A 20,297-nucleotide genomic window follows, 5' to 3' on the forward strand; every position below is an offset into this window, starting at 1 on the left:
CCTTGACCACAGCTCTCTGTGTAACGACATCAAGGCAATTCCTTATCCACTGAATGATCCATCCTTCAAATCCACATTGCTCCAATTTGGAGACCAGGATGTCATGTGGGACTGTGTCAAAGGCCTTACAGAAGTCCAGTTAGATGACATCGGTTGATCTTCCCTTATGGACCGATGCAGTCACTACATAATAGTCACTCCACAAATTGGTCAGGCACGATTTACCCTTGGTGAAGCCATGCTGGCTGTCTCGGATCACCTCTTTGATTTGCATGTGCTCTGACATTGCTTCCAGGAGGATCTGTTCCATGATCTTCCCAGGAACAGGGGTGAGGCTCACCTGTCTGTAGCTCTCCAGGTCTTCCTTTCTGCCCTTTTTAAGAATGGGAGCGATGTTTCACTTTTTCTAGTCACCAGGGACTTTGCCTGACTGCCATGACTATTCAAATACGACGGAGAGTGGCTTGTCAACTACATCAGCCAGTTCCCTCAGGACACTGGGATGCATGTCATCGGGCCTCATAGACTTATGCATGTTCAGTTTCATTATGTGGTCTCAAACCTGCTCTTCACTTACTGTGGGAGAGACTTTGCTCCCCCAGGCCCTGCTTCGAGGTTCAGGGACTCAAGAGACGTGGGAAGCCTGACTGGCAGTGAAGACTGAGGCAAAGAAGTTGGTGAATACCTCAACCTTCTCCATGTCTGTCATTACCAGTTCACCCTTCTCATCCGTCAGAGGGGGTACGCTCTCCTTGGCCTTTCTTTTCTGACCAATGTACCTATAGAATCCCTTCCTGTTATTTTTTGCATGCCTTGCCAAGTTTAGTTTCATCTGTGACTTGGCTTTCCTTATCCCATCCCTGCACATCCGGACTGCATCCCTGTACCCTTCCCAGGCCACATGTCCCTTCTTCCACTGCCTATGCATTTCCTTCTTGTGCCTCAATTTGACGAGCAGGTCCTTCCTCAGCCATGCCGGTTTCCTGTCTTCCCTGCTTGATTTCTTACCCATGGGGATGTAGCGCTCTTGCACGCTAAGAAAAGTGTCTTTAAATAGTTGCCAGCTCTGATCAGCTCCTTTGTCCCTAAGGACAGTGTTCCATGGGATCTCATCTGTTAGGTCTTTAAACAGCTGGAAGTTTGCTCTTCAGAAGTTCAGGGTCCTGACTTTGCTCTTTGCTCATAGTACTTGAGATCACAAACTCAGCCAGGACATGGTCAGTCTGCCTCCAGTCAGGCAGCCCAGTCTGCTTCCAGTCTTAACCTCTTCAATGAGTTAATCTGCATTGGTGAGCACCAGGTCCACTAATGCTTCTTCTCTGTTTAGTTTGTCTAATACCTGGACCAGGAAGTTGCATTCCAGGATTCTTCTCCCCACCTCTATCTAACTAGAGGCCTGGCTGAAGTACTTTACTGCACATAAAGCCAAATGTATACTAGGTTACAATACTGAAATACATATTTCTCTTATTTATGTGTTTTTTTTATGAAATTTTTCAGAAATTCAGGGACAGTCAAGAAAACTAATAAAAAAGACAACCTTGTTTTTTTCTTGTTATGCTAGAGCAAGCAGCTTCCCTTTAATACCAAAAGCCAGCCTAGCACTTTGGCAAAAATTCCTGCCAGGGAAAACAACATGAGATTGGTTCATTGTGTATATTTTTGTCTTTGTTCCACTGACTTGTCTTAGAAGGACGTAGCTTTCTAGTGGCAATAAACCTATTCATACAGCATGTTGTAAACTTCCTGCCATCCTTGTTCTATCAAAGATCAGAAGTATATCGTGGTGCAAAGCACAAAAGAAATGCACTGATTCAATGCATAAAGATGCATTCCCTAGAAGAACAAAAAAAAAAAAAAAAAAAAAAAAAAAAAAAAGAATCAGTTGTATTAATCCTACTGTCCTGGTTTCAGTTAGGACAGAGTTAATTTTCTTCCTAGTAGCTGGTAGAATACTATGTTTTGGCTTAGGATGAGAAGAGTGCTGATAACACCCCTATGTTTTAATTGTTGCAGAGCAGTGCTTATACCAAGCCAAGGACATCTCAGCTTCTTGCTCTGTCCTGCCAACGGGCAGACTAGGGGTGCAGCAGGAGCTGGGAGGGGACAGACCCAGGACAGGTGACCCAAACTAGCCAAAGGGGTATTCCATACCATCTGACGTCATGCTAAACAATATATAGGGGTGGCTAGCCGGGGGAGGCGGGCCGGACTGCTTGGGGTTAGGCTGGGCATCAGTCAGTGGGTGGTGAGCAATTGCATTGTGCATCACTTGTTTGTACACATTATTAGTAGTAGTACTATTATCATCATTGTTGTTATTATTATTATTATTATTATTATTTGTATTATTATTATTATTATTATTTTCCTGTCTTACTAAACTGTCTTTATCTCAACTCACAGGCTTCACTTTCCGTTTCTCTCCCCCATCCCAGAGAGGGAGGGGGGAGTGTGAGCAAACGGCTGTGTGGTGTTTAGCTGCCGGCCGGGTTAAACCACGACACCTACTCAACTCAGGAATCCCTGCTGAAGTTTTAAAACTGTTTCATCTTCTAAGAGCAAGATTTACCTTTGTCTTCACTATTACTGAAAACAAATTGACTGACTATAATAAACTTCATGAGTGAATACTACACAGTAGGAAATAAATAGAAATAGTTTTCTGTTTTAACTTTGACTGTTTTTTATAATGTTTCTTATATGCAGTCCTTTACAGTGCATCACCTTAAGTTTCATAGATGCAATAAGAGAAAACACAAAAGGTATTTACTATAGATTTACTTATATAACTGATTGCCATCTTTGCTCATAACATTTCTGGGGGAAAGCTCAAAGAAAGGAATGGGCAAAACAAAAGGCTAATTTTGTTCTAAAGCAAACACCTTTGACTCTTCTTTAATGTATGTTAAATGCATTCTTAGAATCATAGAATCATAGAATATCCCAAGTTGGAAGAGACCCACAAGGATCATCAAGTCCAACTCCTGGCTCCACACAGGACCACACAGAAATCATACCATATGTCTGAGAGCATTGTCCAAAGCTTCATGAACTCTGACAGGTTTGGTGCCATGACCACTTTCCTGGGAAGCCTGTTCCAGCGCTCGACCACCCTCTCAGTGAAGAACCTTTTCCTGATATCCAGCCTGACCCTCCACTGTTGTAGCTTCAAGCCATTCCCTCGGGTCTTGTCCCTGTTCACCAAAGAGATCAGTGCTTCCCCCTTTGCTCCCCCTGGTGAGGAAGCTTTATACCACTATGAAGTCTCCCTTCAGCCTTCTCTTCTCTAAGCTGAACAAGCCAAGTGACCTCAGCCACTCCTCATACATCTTCTCCTCTAGACCCTTCACAATCTTTGTTACCCTCTTAGATTTCTTGACACTTCTAGCTGACTGTTTAGAGGATTCAGGTTAACTGGGAAGTACCCTGTTCATTTTTAATACATGTGTGTAAGATACAATATGAATTCTTAAAACAGAAGGTAGCACAAAACATGAAGTACTAGGCTTGAATTAGAGAATAAGACTCACTTGAGAGGGTGTACTTGTTAGCTCCATCTTTTCTTGGGATTTTTCCTTTGCTAGTCGTGCAGCTTCTTTGAATTCCTGAAATTTTTCTGCAAACTGAAAGTACATATGTTTAAAAAAAAAAGAGAAGGTGTGAAGTAGTTATACCACATGCAGAAAAAAATGCTGTACGTAACATTTTATGAAGTTAAATTGTCGGTAGAATTTTTATTTTTTTCTCCTTATTAGATACTTATTTAAGTGAGATACACAGTGACACCTTTCAGTACCTTTCAGACATAATGTACTGTTTATGACAGGAAAATTATGATGCAGCAAAGTTTAACCTGTTGGTGATAGCATTTAAAACAAAACCAACACCTCAGATATGGTTAATTGTACTGGGTCTGGCTGGAATGGAGTTAACTTTCCCCGCAGCAGAGCATATAATTCTGTGCTTTGCATTTGTAGCTACAGCAGTGTTGATATTGCACCAATGTTTTGCCTATTGTTGAACAGTGATTGCATAGCATCTTATCTGTCTCTCTAACCTCCCACCCCCAAAGGCCAGTAAGTTGGGGGTGGGCAAGAGGTGGGGAGGGGACATAGCTGGGGCAGCTGACCTAAATTGACCAAGGGGATATTCCATACCATATGACATCATGCTTAGTGGGGCCCTGCTTCCAGGGATTGGCTGGACATCATTTGCTGATAGGGAGTATAGATTTTTTTTCTTTTCCTTCCATGAATGGCCTTTTCTTTTCTTTCTTTAAATTACTTATATCTCAAATCTGCAAGTTTCTCTCCATCTTATTTTCTCCCCCGCCTTCATCCTGCTGAGGAGGGGGAGTGAGAGAGCATCTGTGTGGTGCTTAGCTGCCTACCAAGGTTAAACCAAAAAACAGTGATAAACTGCCTTACACAGCTGCTTTCAAATTCAGGTCTTACTCTCTTCCTTACAATAAATGATCTGGTTCTGAAGCTTACTGTAGTCATTATTAGCCTAGAGACTTTAACAGACTTCATTCTTTCATGATTGAAACGATACTAATTTCTTCCCAAATTTTAACTGAATTTATAATTTAAATAGCTAACTAAGAAAATAGCAGTGGGAATACTAAGTCAAGTTCATTTCTTGATGTAACCCCATTGACATCAATCAAGCTAAAGAACAGATTAATTGAACTGAACACTCACATATACTGAACACTAAATTCAAGAATTGTACATTGAACTGTGAAGTTTGTGAAGACTGATTTCTCTGCTACATATACCTCTTCTAGAAAATAGCTAAAGCAGCAATTTTGAAATGCATGCAGCCTTGAGCTTGAGAAATTAAATCACTTTATTAAGAATTGGGCCTAAATTCTCTGGCTGGAGAAAAATTTGTCTTCATTGCTCTCAGCTTTACATTACACCAATTGCTGTAGTAGCCAAACATTTGTTTTAACTAGCTATTGCTTTTATACAGAATATGACCTTATACCACTATAAGACTAAGTCAACTAAAGACTAAAATGATTCTGCAAAAACTGGAAACTTCACCAACAGCTTCTAAATTTCTCCAGCAGCAGCAAAGATATTGTTTTTCACTGCGTGCAGGAGGTATGAAGGTTACTTTTGTGTGACAAAATCTCAACTAATTTCAATTAGAACTTCACTTGCTATCCAAGATGTAAAAAACCTCATTGTCTTTAAACTTCTTCTCCTGGTAAGCTCTTAGTACTTAAGGAAGTATTATTTTTCTCCACCAGTATCCTATATTTCAGCTGTCAAATTATTTAAAAGCATATGTTTCCTGAATATAGAAGGAAATAATAGATATTGTGCTGAAACAGTAATCCAGCATCAAAAAAGGTCTCAGAACAGATGATAAAATTGGCAACAGATCACCAGAACTAGATGATACTCATTTAAGACTTGTAGATAGACCTCAAATTCTCATGGGTAACCTATTATTTAAATTGACTTGAGGAGCAGAGGATTGGTAAGTGGAAAGCATGATGCTAAGGTTTGGAATAAATAGCTGAAGAAATACAAGGCAGTAAATATGATCTTCTGTATCAGAGTGGTAGAGACTGTAAAAAAGATATATAATGAATAGACAGAAAACCAGATAACATTCTGAGAAAGAGCCAATGATACTAATGTAGAGGGGTTTTTTACAAATTTACTAGAATTCCTTGAGACAGTCAGGTGATAGATAATAGCAATATTTTGATATATAAATCCTAAATAACAAAGATGAGATCTCATAGTATGAAAAGAAAGGTTCTCTGGGGGATTAATAATATAAGGAAAAGATGAAAAGTTGTGGAAGGAGAATACAAGGATCTCACAAGTACCTGTGATGGCACTTTTGGCATTTAGCATGCTCTTAAGTTATTCAGAATAAATCAGGTTAACTAACTAAAGGGATAAGGCAGCAAACTTGAGAAGGAGCACTTCTTCCCATATAGGGGAAGCACAGACTTATATTCTAGTTGAGAAATTGGACTCAGTTTTCTCTGAATATTATGGAACATTCTGTTCCTCCTACTACAGCAGCAAGAGGGACTGTGCTAGGAAATCCTAATCCTGTGAAAGGAATACTCTTCAAGGTAGGAATCATCATTTAGGTATCACTGACTTCTGCCTGATTCCTGATGGAACAATCTTGAGGTGAATTTGTGGTCTGACATATTGAGAAAAGCTCTAATGAAGATAAACAAATGTTTAATTATTTTTCTTTTATTCTGTTTGCATATAAAAAGTTGTTTACAGTGCCTTAATTATTTAGTTGGATATTCTCACTTCTCAAATTCTCACAGTCACACAGAATTGTCATACAGAACCACTGTTGCATGCTACCCTACTAATCAGTTAATGAAGACAAAGGCACATGAACCAAAAAAAAAAAAAAAAAAAACAAAAAACAGTCCAAAAGTCAAACACTTAGTATAAGCTTTGGAAATCATCTGCTTGTTTAGAGCGATATAGCTAAGCAAACAATGATATGAGAATAAATAGTTTATTAGAAGACATTACTTTTATTCTCTCTGTCCTGATTATTTGCTTCATTAGCCTGTTGAAATCAGTCACACACTAGACTAAGGTTTTTTTTGTGGTTGTAGGTTGTCTTTTGCTCCCTGGAACTTGAAATATTTCATTGGGGCCCAGAGACTACTCCAAAACAAATTCAATATAATAATATTGTTCACTTAGGGACTCTGATAAATCAAACACAGAAGAAAAAAAAAGTTCCAGAATCAAGTTTTAAGACAACTTCTAGAAGCAACTGGTTTCTGAATAAATACATTAATACAGTTTATTTGTCAGTACTATTGACAACATTCAGTAGTACCTTGAGCACTAAATTACATTTAATGTCCTACAGTAGTAGGTGTGTCAAAAAGTGCTCTGGTGAACCTGATTACAATGCCAGTGCACAGAAGAGCTAGTAATCTGAGCAGACAGACAAGAGGAGATTGATATGATTTCTCTAAAGATACACAGAAGATTCACGGTTTCTAATTCAGCATCTCTGATTCCAAGAACAATATATCTACCAACTCCTTTCACCTCTATGAATTTTAGTAGCAATTATCAGCAATTTTAACTCACATGAAAATCACAGTTTGATAATTAACATATAATGCTATAGGAATGGTTTGCCCTGAGGATTCATCGCTATAATCTTTTGAAAAGATCTGTGGATTGATATTTTTCTCAACAGATTTGTGTATTCTTCACAAATCACAGCAATCTGAGTAACTGCTAATCAAACGTACTTTTGACAAATTATCTACTGTAGCTTTTCAGATTTTTATAACAGAAATATAAAGTTTTAAGCCAGAAATATAAAGTTTTAAGCCAAGGTTATATTAAAAACTCTTAGACATCAGTTTGAGGACAACTTATCCTTGTATAGTGACAATTACTTTCTCAACAGGGTTGGTATGTGTGTTTGTGTGTGTGTTTGGGGGGTGGTAGTGTGTTTTTTTGTTTAGCAAAACATAGCAGAAAAGTTAAAGTGAATGTGGCTTAAAAATACATCTGAAGACTCAACAACTTTTCTAGGTCTAAATACAGAAGAAACACTGGAATGTCTACTTCTTTATATTCTATCATGGCAAACTCTAATGAAAGAACAAATTTAAAAAGAGAAGCCTAGCAGATGAATAATTAGAAAGCAATAACAGCATACGCTAGTTTAAATCTCCCTTCTTTCCTCAATCAGTTAAAAGAAAATTTATAGGTATCACTGTTAAAAGCATATTGTGATCATACCTTATCTTGTCTTGTTATATTATAAGAATAGATACAGACTTTTTTTATTATTATTATTATTTGTAAATAGTGGTGGTAAGAATTGAACCAAGATACAACCAGAAGGAAAAAAATATTCTTAAGCCACTTCACTGGTCACATGGTTTCCATTGGTCATACTTACTTTTGCAAGATGATGTTCAGATGAAAATCCCAAGCCATAGACTGTATTCGCCCTGCTGTCTGCCCATTGGCCAAACTTCTGGGATGTTTTAGTAAATGTCATGTTGGGGGTGATAGTGCTATTTATTATTGCCTGAAAAAAAGTAATAATTGTAAAAATTAAAAAAAAAATGATTTTTTAAAGGCTACTCATAATCGAAACTGCCAATATTGTAGATAAATATCATTGTGAGATAAACTGGCAACTAGAGAACAGTTTTCTTCTAATTCAATCACAGCTAAAATTCTGAAAGCATATATTAACATAAATTCTATAAAAGGAGTGGAGCAAAAGCTGGGAGGGGTACCTGTTCACAATAGATGCACTACTCCAAGTGAGGCCTCACAAGGGCAGAGGAGAGGGGGAAAATCACCTCCCCCAACCTGCTGGGCACGCCTCTCTTTTGATGCAGCCCAGGATGCAGTTGGCCTTCTGGGATGCAATCACGCACTCCTGGCTCACGTCAAGCTTTTCATCCACTAGAACCCTTAGGTCCTTCTCTGCAAGGCTGCTCTCAATAAGTTCTTCTCCCAGTCTGTACTCCTGTCTGGGATTGCCCTGCCCAGGTGCAGTACATTACACGTAGACCTGTTGAACCTCATTGGCTTCAAGCTGTCCCACTTCTCAAGCTTGTCCAGGTCCCTTTGGATGGCATCCCTTCCTTCTCTTATATCAGCTGCACCACTCAGCTTGGTGCCATCTGCAAATTTGCTGAGTGTACACTCGATCCCATTGTCTATGTTGTTGAGAAAGATATTAAACAGTACTGGTCCGAGGACAGACCCCTGAGGTACACCAATTGTCACTGGCCTCCACTTGGACGTAGAGCCATTGACCACCATTCTCTGGGTGTGATCTTCAAGCCAACTCCTTATCCACTGAATGGTCCACCCATTGAATCCATCTATCTCCAATTTGGAGAGCAGGATGTCATGTGGTACTGTGTCAAAGGCCTTACAGAAGTCCAGTGTAGATGACATTGGTTGGTCTTCCCTTATCAGACACGATTTGCCCTTGGTAAAGCCATGCTGGCTGTTTCTGAGCACCTATTTGTCTTGCATGTGCAAGCCTTCTCTTTAGACTGAAGAGGCTTGGCTACTTTCTTCACAGGAGAGATCATAGAATCATAGAATCCTTAAGGTTGGAAAAGACCTCTAAGGTTATCTGGTCCAACCATCCCACTAACACCAATATCAGCCACTAAACCATTTCCCTAAGCACCACATCCACCTTTTTCACCCTTTCCTCCAGGGATGGTGATACCACCACTTCGCTGGGCAACCTGTTACAATGCCTAACCACTTTCTGAGAAGAAATTTCTCTTCATATCCAACCCGAACTGGCGTAACTTGAGGCCATTCCCTCTTGTTAGTGACCTGAGGGAAGAGGCTTACACCTACCTCGCTATAACCTCCTTTCAGATAGTTGTAGAGAGCAATAAAGTCTCCCCTGAGCTTCCTCTTCTCCAGACTAAACAACCCCAGTTCCCTCAGCTGGGACCTGTCCTCCTCATAGGACCTGTGTTCCAGACCCTTCACCAGCTTTGTAGACCTTCTCTGGACACACTCCAGGGCCTCGATGTCATTCTTGTAGTGAGGGGCCCAAAAGTGAACACAGTACTCAAGGTGTGGCCTCACCAGAGCAGAATACAAGGGGAGGATCAGCTCCCTGGTCCTACTGGCTACACTATTGCTGATACAAACCAGAATGCTGTTGGCCTTCTTGGCCACCTGGGTACACTGCCGGCTCATGTTCAGGCAAGCGTCGACCAACATCCCCAGATCTGTTTCCTCTGCACGGCTTTCCAGCCTGTAGCGTTGCATGGGGTTGTTGTGGCCAAAGTGCAGGACCTGGCACTTAGCCACGTTGAACCTCATCCCACTGGTCTCTGCCCATTGATCCAGCCTGTCCAGGTCCCTCTGCAAGGCCTTCCTACCGTCCTCCAGCAGATCAACACTTTCCCCCAACTTGGTGTCGTCTGAAAACTTCCTGAGGGTGCACTCAATTCCCTGGTCCAAATCATCAATAAAGATATTAAAGAGGATAGGCCCCAGCACCAACCGCAGGGGAACACCACTTGTGACCGGACACCAGCTGGATTTAATGCCATTCATCACCACTCTCTGGGCCAGGCTGTCCAGCCAGTTTTTAATCCAGCAAAGAGTACCTGTCCAAGCTTTTCCAGAAGAATACCATGGGAGACCATGCCAAAGGCTTTATTGAAGTCTAGGTAGACTACGTCAACAGCCTTTCCCTCATCCACCAGGCGGATCACCCGATCATAGAAGGAGATGAGGCTGGTCAGGTGTGACTTGTCTTTCATGAAGCCATGCTGGCTGGGCCTGATCCCCTGGTTGTCTTGTATATGTTCATATTAGATGATATGCTGCTTCTACTAAAACCAGCTAAAGTTTTACAAAGGATTTCAACAGTATTTACATCACAATAAAGTTTTTCTAACATAGTCTAAATCTGTGATGTCCAGTTGAATTACAGGATAAAGTCTTATAATGACACCATTGGATTCCATTTAACTAAAAAAACTGACAGTTAATAAAATTTATAACCAGCCTACATGAACAAGAAAGAACTAGCCATAAAACCAATAATTTGTATACTTGAAATGAAATGTTGGCATGCTTTCTCATGTGTCTGGTGCTATTAAGCCACATTTATTAAACAATTCACATCCCTTTTCATAAAGAATTGGTTAGTAGGTGTGGGTTTACGAAGCAAGGTTTTGGTATTGGGGTGGGGTGGGGGTGGACAGGATTGTAGGGGTGGCCTCTGTGAGAAAATTCCAAAAGCTGCTCCATGTTAGATAAGAGCCAGTTTCAGCCAGCTCCAAAAGGAACCCGCCACTGGCCAGAGATGAACTAATAAGCAATATTGGTTATGCCTCTGTGGAAGCATATTTAAGGGAAAAAACTGCTGCACAAACAGCAGCTGGGAGAGAGAGGAGTGAGAAACAGTCCTGCAGGTGCCAAGGTCAGTGAAGAAGGAGGGAGAGGAGGTTCTCCAGGCACTAGAGTAGAAGTTCCCCTGTGGCCTCTGGAGAGGACCATGGTGGAACAGGTTGTCTCCCTGCAGCCCATGGTGTACCACGGTGGAGCAGATTTCCACACTGCAGCCTGTGGAGGAGCCCACAGTGGAGCAGGTGTATCTGCCCTGAAGGAGGCTGTGGCCTCTGGAGAACCCCCACCGGAGCAGACTCCAGGCTGGACCTGTAGGCCATGGAGAGGAGTACATGCAGGACCTGCCACCTTGTGGGACCCACATTGGAGCAGTTTGTTCCTGATGGATGGACCATGTGGTATGGACCCAAATTGGAGCAGTTTTTGAAGAGCTGTTGCCTGTGGGAGGCCCACATAAGATCAGTTCAGGAAGGACTGCATCCTGTGGAAGGGACCCCACATTGGAGCAGGGGAAGAGAGTGACCATGAAGGAACAGCGGAGACAAAGTGTTACAGACTGACCACAGCCCCCATTCTCCATTCCCCTGTGCTGCTTGTGTGGGAGCACACAGAAGAGGGTGGATAGGGGGAAGGTGTTTTGAGTTTTCTTTTAATTTCTCACTGTTCTAATCTGCTAGTGAAGTGCAATAAATTATATTAATCTTCCCATGCTGAGTCTGCTTTGCCCATGACGATAATTGTTGAGTGATCTCCCTGTCCTTATCTCAACCCTTCTCAACCCTTGAGCTCTTTCCATCATATTTTCTCCCCCTTTCCCTTTGAAGGCGGGGAGTGAGGGAGTGGTTATGGTGGAGTTCAGCAGCCCAGCAGGGTAAAACCACCGCAAAGTGCTTTTTAATTCCCACGTGAAAAATTCTCAGTAAAGAATGTCCTTAAAACTTCCCAGAAAATGGCATAAACTGGGAGCAGAACAATTTATGAAGAATCTTTTTTACATGTCAGTTACTGTGCTCCAAAGGATATTGTCAATATGGTTCCTAATGCAAATCTCTCAGTATAGTTAGGAATCTTTTGAACATCAGTGCACATGTGCCTTTTTGTACTTCCATGAACCCATAATCCCCATCTTACCTCCAACAGTTCAAAGCCAGTGATTATTGAAGAATCCAAGAGGAACAAAATCCACAGGGTCTAAACTAACTGGAATGGTGCATAGAGCATAACAACATTTTCTCAGGATGGTGATGGGTGAGAAACTTCAACATCAGAGACCAAGTAATGCTCTCCCAAGCCCAATATAGAAGCCTATACTATTTATGTGAGATGGCCTTCTTGATGGATATTAAAATGAGTAGTTAAGGAGTTTACTTGGCATTTTTTGCTTCTTCTGAGATTTGGGTAGCATTGGAGCATAGTTACCATCAATATCAAATTTTCTCTGAATTTACAGCTGAGGGGTCAGCTAAGCCCACAAATAGTTTCCACATATATATGCTGATTCTCAGATGAAGTGGGGGAGAGGAGTATTGCAGGAAAGTTCAGAAAAACATTGAGTACCACAAAAGGCAAGCTAAGATACTTCAGCACAAACAAATTTAACAAAACTGGCAGCTTCTACAGTAGTTTTGGGAGCTTCACTGTGCTCACAAGTAATTGGAAGAACAAATCTAGATGTAGCTGAATATATCAAACAGGCAGTTCTCTCTCATAACCTTTGTCTCCAAATGCAAGTTTTGGCTACTACTGTGAATAACTGAAAAAAAAAAAGGAATCCCTGAAAGCTTATATTTGAATCAACAAGCCTCATCAGGTAAGCAATTTGCTGTATGACTAAAGACTGGAGCATCTCCAGCATTAATTATCTACAAAACTTCTCCAATTTTAATATAGGAGAAATTAGTCAGCGAAGTCACTGGAAATTCAGAAATTATTCTTCCTTCTTTAGGCATAAAGTTTTGGGCCAAAATAAATTAAGTGGGCTTGCAATTGCACTATGGCCTCCAACTGACCTTATGGAAAACAGCTGTCTGTGCCACATAGGAGAGAAGAGAGAACATGAGACTATGGAGGTGGACTTCTTGGAAAGGAGGTATTCTGAAGCTCTATTTTTCTTGTATGCTTCTTGTCGATTATTTTTGCCCTACCCCCAGAGCAGTTGATTCCGGGTGTATTGGATGCCACTCCCAGTGAAAGCAAACTGTGGCCTGCACTCTGCTGCCAAAGGGATTAAGAAAAAGGCATTAGTGATATCAATTGCGGCACACCGCTTGGCTGCCTTTGACTCCAGTTCGTATTGAAGTTCTAGCATTTCCAGCACAGCAGCACTCAGTGGTGGCACGACCATTCAGGCCACAACAGTCTACCGTTAGTCTCCACTCATCATTAAGCTTTTACACTGGCTATATGGGACTATTAAAGGGTGAATGAATCTTGCTGATCACTCCTTGGCTCTCCAGTTCACAAATCAGCTTATGGATGGGAATCAGGGAGTCTCAGTTGGTGTGATATTGCCACCGGTGCACTGTTGTGGTAGCAATGAGCACCTGCTGTTCTTCAACCCTCAGCAACCCCACAACAGAAGGGTCCTCCGAGAGACCAGGCAAGGTAGACAACTGTTTAGTGTCTTCCATCTCCAAAGCAGCTACACCAAAACCCCACCCTTTTGGATCCTTGAAGTACTCTCTGCTGAGCTAGTCTGTGCAAAGGATGCACAGAGCCTCCGGGCCAGTCACAGTGAGGTGCTTTTCCCACTCATTCCCAGTTAGGCTCACTTCAGCCTCCAATACAGTTAGCTGTTGGGATCCCCCGTCACTCCAGAGATAAAGATGAGTTCTGCCCCTTTGTAGCCTGATGGCATTACAGTACACTGTGCACTGGTGTCTTTTAGAGCCTTGTATTCCTGTGGGTCTGATGTGTCAGGCCATCGAATCCACACAGTCCAATAAACTCCATTGTCCCTTTCCTCCCCCTGGATGGAGGCAGAGCTCCTCTAGTCCTGGTCTTATTATTCATTGTTCTGTCTAGTGTACCGCCTGCTGCAAACTGGAGTATGTTAAGATACATACAAGCATATAAGAGGACAGTGGAAGGCCCCACTGTCCCAAAATAAGGAGGATGGCTAAGAAAAACAAGACAAGAAGCTGTGGAATCAGCTGAGGAAATGGGAGGAATCAAGCGTTGAGTAATAGGGGATATAAGGCTATGACACACTTCTGAACACTCCTGCTTGCAGGATGCCTGCCATTGCAATTGTGAATAAATTAGCTTCACAAAAGACCCTGCCTTAGAAAATTATTGGGATATTTCTCACAATCTGGAGGCTTGTCCAGGATATTGTCGCCTGCTGGAGGTTTCTTGCCACCACAGACAGTAAAGGTGCACCCCGCTGATTTCAGAGGTCCTGTTGGAGGTGGTGCGGTATCTCGGGATGGCTAACAATAACCGAGACTGCTGTGCTGAAGATGGGCTCTGTGAAACATTAGGGAAAAACGTAGGCACAATTATTGAAATAGACCTGATAATTCTGTGCATGGACCAAGGTAGGAAAGTTGATTACAGTATTGCCCTGGGTGTTGGGGAGACTCTTCTGTGGGGTGTGGGATGCATTTTCTAGTGTGAAACAAGTGGGGAGTCCTGATCCGTGGTTCTGTGGTCCCATGAGATAAAAGAGTGAAAGAGATTCTCAGGAAATTAGAGAGCCTGTACGGTGTACAGTACAGTGCTCAGAAGTACAACCCCCATCTTCCCTTATCCTAGATACAGGTGTGTGGCACCACTGTGAACAGTAAACTTGTGCCTAAAGATAGTCCTTTGAGAAGGATGGTAAGGAACTGAAAAAACAACCCTAGGACCAGGGATAAAGATAATAAAAGAATGGTTAGATACTGTGTAATTGTGTGGCCTAAAGAGCCAATAAAAAGAACTTCAGTATTTTGGCCAAAATACAGGTCTGATGAAGATTGGGTTTGTAAGGCTTTGAATTTATATGTAAACAATAAGACTCCTTTTTCAGAGGAGTCAAGTTATGTTGCTTGCTGGGTTCAACGGGTAAGTCATTTTTATTGAAAAAGGGTCAGGACCAGGAGAAAGAGGAGTCAGAGGGAAGGATGGGTCAACGAGAACCCTTGGATAATTTACCCCCTCCCTATAATCCTAATGTTGCACCGGCAGCAGCAGCAGCTGCTCAAGGAAAGGAGACAAGGACTGCAATTAATTCTTTCCCTAGAGAAGGAGTTCACTCTAAGCTCTGGCAAGAATTGCAACAATGAAAAAGAGATACTGAGAAATTTCCCTTCCCTGATACTAACACTCCTATGTATCCTCTTAGGGAGGTCCCAGTGGGACAAGGACAAATAGGTTATGTGAACTCCCCCCCCCCCGCATCAGCAGAGAGGTCAGGAGTTCTAAAAAGGAAATGAACTCTTTAATGGAGGACCTTACAGAACTAGAAGAACAGTAAGATCAGTTTCTAAGGCATAATTTGTATTCCTGGGGGGGAAATGATGTCAGTCTTGAGTTAGTTATTCACTGGAGAAGAATGTTTAGGAGGGGAAAGATAGAATCATAGAATATCCTGAGTTGGAAGGGACCCTTAAGGATCATCAAGTCCAACTCTTGACACCGCACAGGTCTACCCAAAAGTTCAGACCATGTGACTAAGTGCACAGTCCAATCTCTTCTTAAATTCAGACAGGCTCGGTGCAGTGACCACTTCCCTGGGGAGCCTGTTCCAGTGTGCAACCACCCTCTCTGTGAAGAACCCCCTCCTGATGTCAAGCCTAAACCTCCCCTGCCTCAGCTTAACACCATTCCCGTGGGTCCTGTCACTGGTGTTAATGGAGAAAAGGTCTCCTGCCTCTCGACACCCCCTTACGAGGAAGTTGTAGACTGTGATGAGGTCTCCCCTCAGCCTCCTCTTCTCCAGGCTGAACAGGCCCAGTGACCTCAGCCGTTCCTCGTACGTCTTCCCCTCCAGGCCTTTCACCATCTTCATAGCCCTCCTCTGGACACTTTCCAACAGTTTCATGTCCTTTTTATACTGTGGTGCCCAGAACTGCACACAGTACTCGAGGTGAGGCCGTACCAGCGCAGAGTAGAGTGGGACAATCACCTCCCTTGACCTACTAGCGATGCCGTGCTTGATGCACCCCAGGACACGGTTGGCCCTCCTGGCTGCCAGGGCACACTGCTGGCTCATATTCAACTTGCTGTCTACCAAAACCCCCAGATCCCTCTCTTCTAGTCTGCTCTCCAGCGTCTCATCGCCCAGTCTGTACGTGCAGCCAGGGTTTCCCCGTCCCAGGTGCAGGACCCGGCACTTGCTCTTATTGAACTTCATGCGGTTGGTGATCGCCCAGCTCTCCAACCTGTCCAGATCCCTCTGCAAGGCCTTTACACCCTCATTCGAGTCCACAACTCCTCCAAGTTTGGTGTCATCAGCAAACTTGCTCAAAATACCTTCTATTCCTACATCCAGATCGTTTATAAAAATATTGAAAAGTACCGGCCCTAAAATGGAGCCTTGAGGGACCCCACTGGTGACCGCCCGCCAGCCTGACGCAGCCCCATTTACCATAACCCTTTGGGCCCTGCCCATTAGCCAATTGCTCACCCATCGTATGATGTTTTTATTTAGCTGTATGGTGGACATTTTGTCCAGTAGGATCCTATGGGAAACCGTGTCAAAAGCCTTGCTGAAGTCCAAAAAAATCACATCAGCTGGTTTCCCTTGATCGACTAGATGGGTGATCTTATCATAAAAGGAAATCAGGTTAGTTAGGCAGGACCTACCCTTCACAAACCCATGCTGGCTGGGACCAATGACTGCATTGTCCCCCAGGTGCGCCTCAATAAGTTCAAGAACCATCTTCTCCATGATTTTACCAGGCACTGACGTGAGACTGACAGGCCTGTAATTGCTAGGGTCTTCTTTCTGACCCTTCTTGAAAATTGGCACAACATTTGCCAGCTTCTAGTCTACCGGGACCTCTCCAAATTCCCAGGATCGTTGAAAAATAATTGAGAGAGGTTCCGCGATGACGTCCGCCAGCTCTTTCAGCACCCGGGGATGAATCCCATCCGGACCCATGGACTTGTAGGGATACAGGTGTAGTAGCAAATCCCGCACACGTTCAGGGTCAGTTGGGAGTTTGTCATCCCCACCGTCCCGGTCCTCCAGCTCAGGGCACCCTGGGTCCCGAAGCCCATCATCGGCATTGAAGACAGAGGCAAAGAAGGCGTTAAGTGCTTCTGCTTTGCCTATGTCATTGTCTGTGAGGAGACCTTCCCTATCAAGGAGAGGCCCTATGTATTCTTTAGTTCTCCTTTTTCCATTCACATATCTAAAAAAAAACTTTTTATTTTCTCTCACAGACACAGCCAGCTTCAACTCTAGGTGTGCTTTGGCCACACGAACTTTCTCCCTACAAACACGAACAGCATCCCTGTATTCTTTCCATGACACCTGGCCCTCCTTCCAGTAGTGAAACACTCTCTGTTTCTGCCTAATCTCCATTAGAATGTTCCTGGTCAGCCACGCCGGCCTCCTGCCCCGCCTGCCTGACTTGCGATATTTAGGAATTGCCTGATCTTGTGCTTCTAGGAGGCATCGCTTAAAGAATGACCAGAACTGGTGGACATCGAGGCCTTCAAGGTCCCAGGGGACCTTGCTGACTAGTTCCCTGAGCAGCCTGAAGTCTGCTTTCCCCATATCTAGGGATGAGGTTTTGGTGGCACTTTTCCTTCTGTCACCGTAAATTTTGAACTCAACCACTTCATGGTCGCTATGACCAAGGCGGCCACCAATCACCACATCTCCCACCAGACCCTCTCTGTTTTCTAGCAACAGGTCTAGGAGGGCACCTTTCCTAGTTGGCTCCGTTAGCACCTGCACCAAGAATTTATCATCTAGGTGCTTCATGAACCTCCTGGACTTGCTCATGTCAGCCGTGTGGCACTCCCAGTTAATGTCTGGCAAGTTGAAGTCCCCCATAAGATTAGGCAGGCAGCTATAGAATCATAGAATCATTGAATCATAGAATATCCCGAGTTGGAAGGGACCCATAAGAATCAGCAAGTCCAACTCCTGGCACTGCACAGGTCTACCCAAAATTTTATAACATGTCACTAAGTGCACAGTCCATTCGCTTCTTAAATTCAGACAGGCTTCATGCAGTGACTACTTCCCTGGGGAGCCTGTTCCAGTATGAGACCACCCTCTCGGTGAAGAACCTCTTCCTGATGTCCAGCCTAAACCTCCCCTGCCTCAGCTTAACACCATTCCCGCGGGTCCTATCACTGGTGTTTACAGAGAATATGTCAGCTGCCTCTCCACTCCCCCTCGCGAGGAAGTTATAGACTGCGATGAGGTCCCCCCTCAGCCTCCTCTTCTCCAGGCTGAACAGGCCCAGTGACCTCAGCTGCTCCTCATATGTCTCCCTCTCTAGGCCCTCCAACATCTTAGTAGCCCTCCTCTGGACACTCTCCAATAGTTTCACATCCTTTTTTTACTTTGATGCCCAGAACTGCACACAGTACTCGAGGTGAGGCCGGACCAGCGCAGAGTAGAGTGGGACAAGCACTTCCCTCGACCAGCTAGCAATGCCGTGCTTGATGCACCCCAGGATATGGTTGGCCTTCCTGGCTGCCAGGGCTCATATTCATCTTGCTGTCGACCAAAACCCCCAGATCTCTCTCTGCGGGGCTGCTCTCCAGCGTCTCATGCCCCAGTCTGTACGTATAGCCAGGATTGCCCCTTCCCAGGTGCAGGACCCGGCACTTGCTCTTGTTAAACTTCATAGAGTTGGTAACTGCCCAGCTCTCCAATCTGTCCAGATCTCTTTTCAAGGCCTTTCCACCCTCAACAGAGTCCACAACTCCTCCAAGATTGGTGTCATTGGCAAATTTATTCAAAACACCTTCTAGTCCTACATCAAAAAACACTGAGGAGGACTAGCCCTAAAATGGAGCCTTGGGGGACCCCACTAGGGAAAGTCCACCAGCTTGATGTGGACCCATTTACCACAACCCTTTGAGCCCTGCCCGTCAGCCAACTGCTCACCCATCTTATTATGTTTTTGTTTAGTTGTATGCTGGACATTTTGTCCAGTAGGATCCTATGGGAAACCGTGTCAAAAGCCTTGCTGAAGTCCAAAAAGATCACATCAGCTGGTTTCCCTTGATCGACTAGATGGGTGATCTTATCATAAAAGGAAATCAAATTTGTTAGGCAGGACCTAACCCTCATGAACCCATGTTGACTGGGACCAATGACTGCATTGTCCCCCAGTTGCGCTTCAGTAACTTCCAGGATCATCTTCTCCATAATTTTACCAGGCACTGACGTGAGACTGACAGGCCTGTAATTGCTAGGGTCTTCTTTGTTGCCCTTCTTGAAAAGTGGCACATTTGCCAGCTTCCAGTCTACTGGGACCTCTCCAGTTTCCCAATATTGTTGAAAAATAATTGAGAGAGGTCCCGCGATGACGTCAACCAGCTCTTTAAGCATCCTGAGATATATAAACTATATAAGAAAGAGAAAGAAACAACCCCCCTGGACTGCGAGCAATTCTGATAGAGCAGAAATATCCACTTATATAATTGGGATAATAAAAAATACGAACAACACAGAAATCATATGAGAGACTTATTGTCAGATGGAGAAAGTAGTCATAGAATCATAGAATCATAGAATATCTGAGTTGGAAGGGACCCATGAGGATCACGGAGTCCAACTCTTTGGTCCCCAAAGGACCACCCAAAAAACGCAGACCATGTGTCTGAGAGCATTATTCAAATGCTTCTTGAACTCTGGTAGGCTCGGTGCTGTGACCTGGGGAGCCTGTTCGAGTGCTTGACTACTCTCTCAGTGAAGAACCTGTTCCTGATATCCAGTCTGAACCTCCCCTGTCACAGCTTGACCCCATTCCCTCGGGTTCTATCACTGGTCACTAAAGAGAATAGATCGGCGCCTGCCTCTCTGCTCCCCCTCGTGAGGAAGCTGTAAACCACGATGAGGTCTCCCCTCAGCCTCCTCTTCTCCAGGCTGAACAGGCCCAGTGACCTCAGCTGCTCCTCATATGTCTCCCTCTCTAGGCCCTCCAACATCTTAGTAGCCCTCCTCTGGACACTCTCCAATAGTTTCACATCCTTTTTTTACTTTGATGCCCAGAACTGCACACAGTACTCGAGGTGAGGCCGGACCAGCGCAGAGTAGAGTGGGACAAGCACTTCCCTCGACCAGCTAGCAATGCCGTGCTTGATGCACCCCAGGATATGGTTGGCCTTCCTGGCTGCCAGGGCTCATATTCATCTTGCTGTCGACCAAAACCCCCAGATCTCTCTCTGCGGGGCTGCTCTTCAGCGTCTCATGCCCCAGTCTGTACGTATAGCCAGGGTTGCCCC

At 43.8% G+C, this 20,297-nt stretch overlaps 1 protein-coding gene across 1 annotated transcript in view; it reads right to left on the bottom strand.

The window, feature by feature from the left end:
- Positions 1-20,297, bottom strand: part of LOC309889541 (homer protein homolog 1-like) — a gene marked incomplete at both ends in the record, with an annotated part of 121,137 nt that overhangs the window by 71,336 nt on the left and 29,504 nt on the right. The window contains 2 exons of the mRNA XM_082782391.1: positions 3,534-3,626; positions 7,942-8,073. Coding sequence (XP_082638517.1) covers positions 3,534-3,626; positions 7,942-8,073 — 225 coding nt within the window. The remainder of the gene's footprint in view (positions 1-3,533; positions 3,627-7,941; positions 8,074-20,297) is intronic.

The sequence above is a fragment of the Aythya marila genome (assembly GCF_965140915.1).
Source record: "Aythya marila genome assembly, chromosome: W".
Lineage (NCBI taxonomy): Eukaryota > Metazoa > Chordata > Aves > Anseriformes > Anatidae > Aythya > Aythya marila.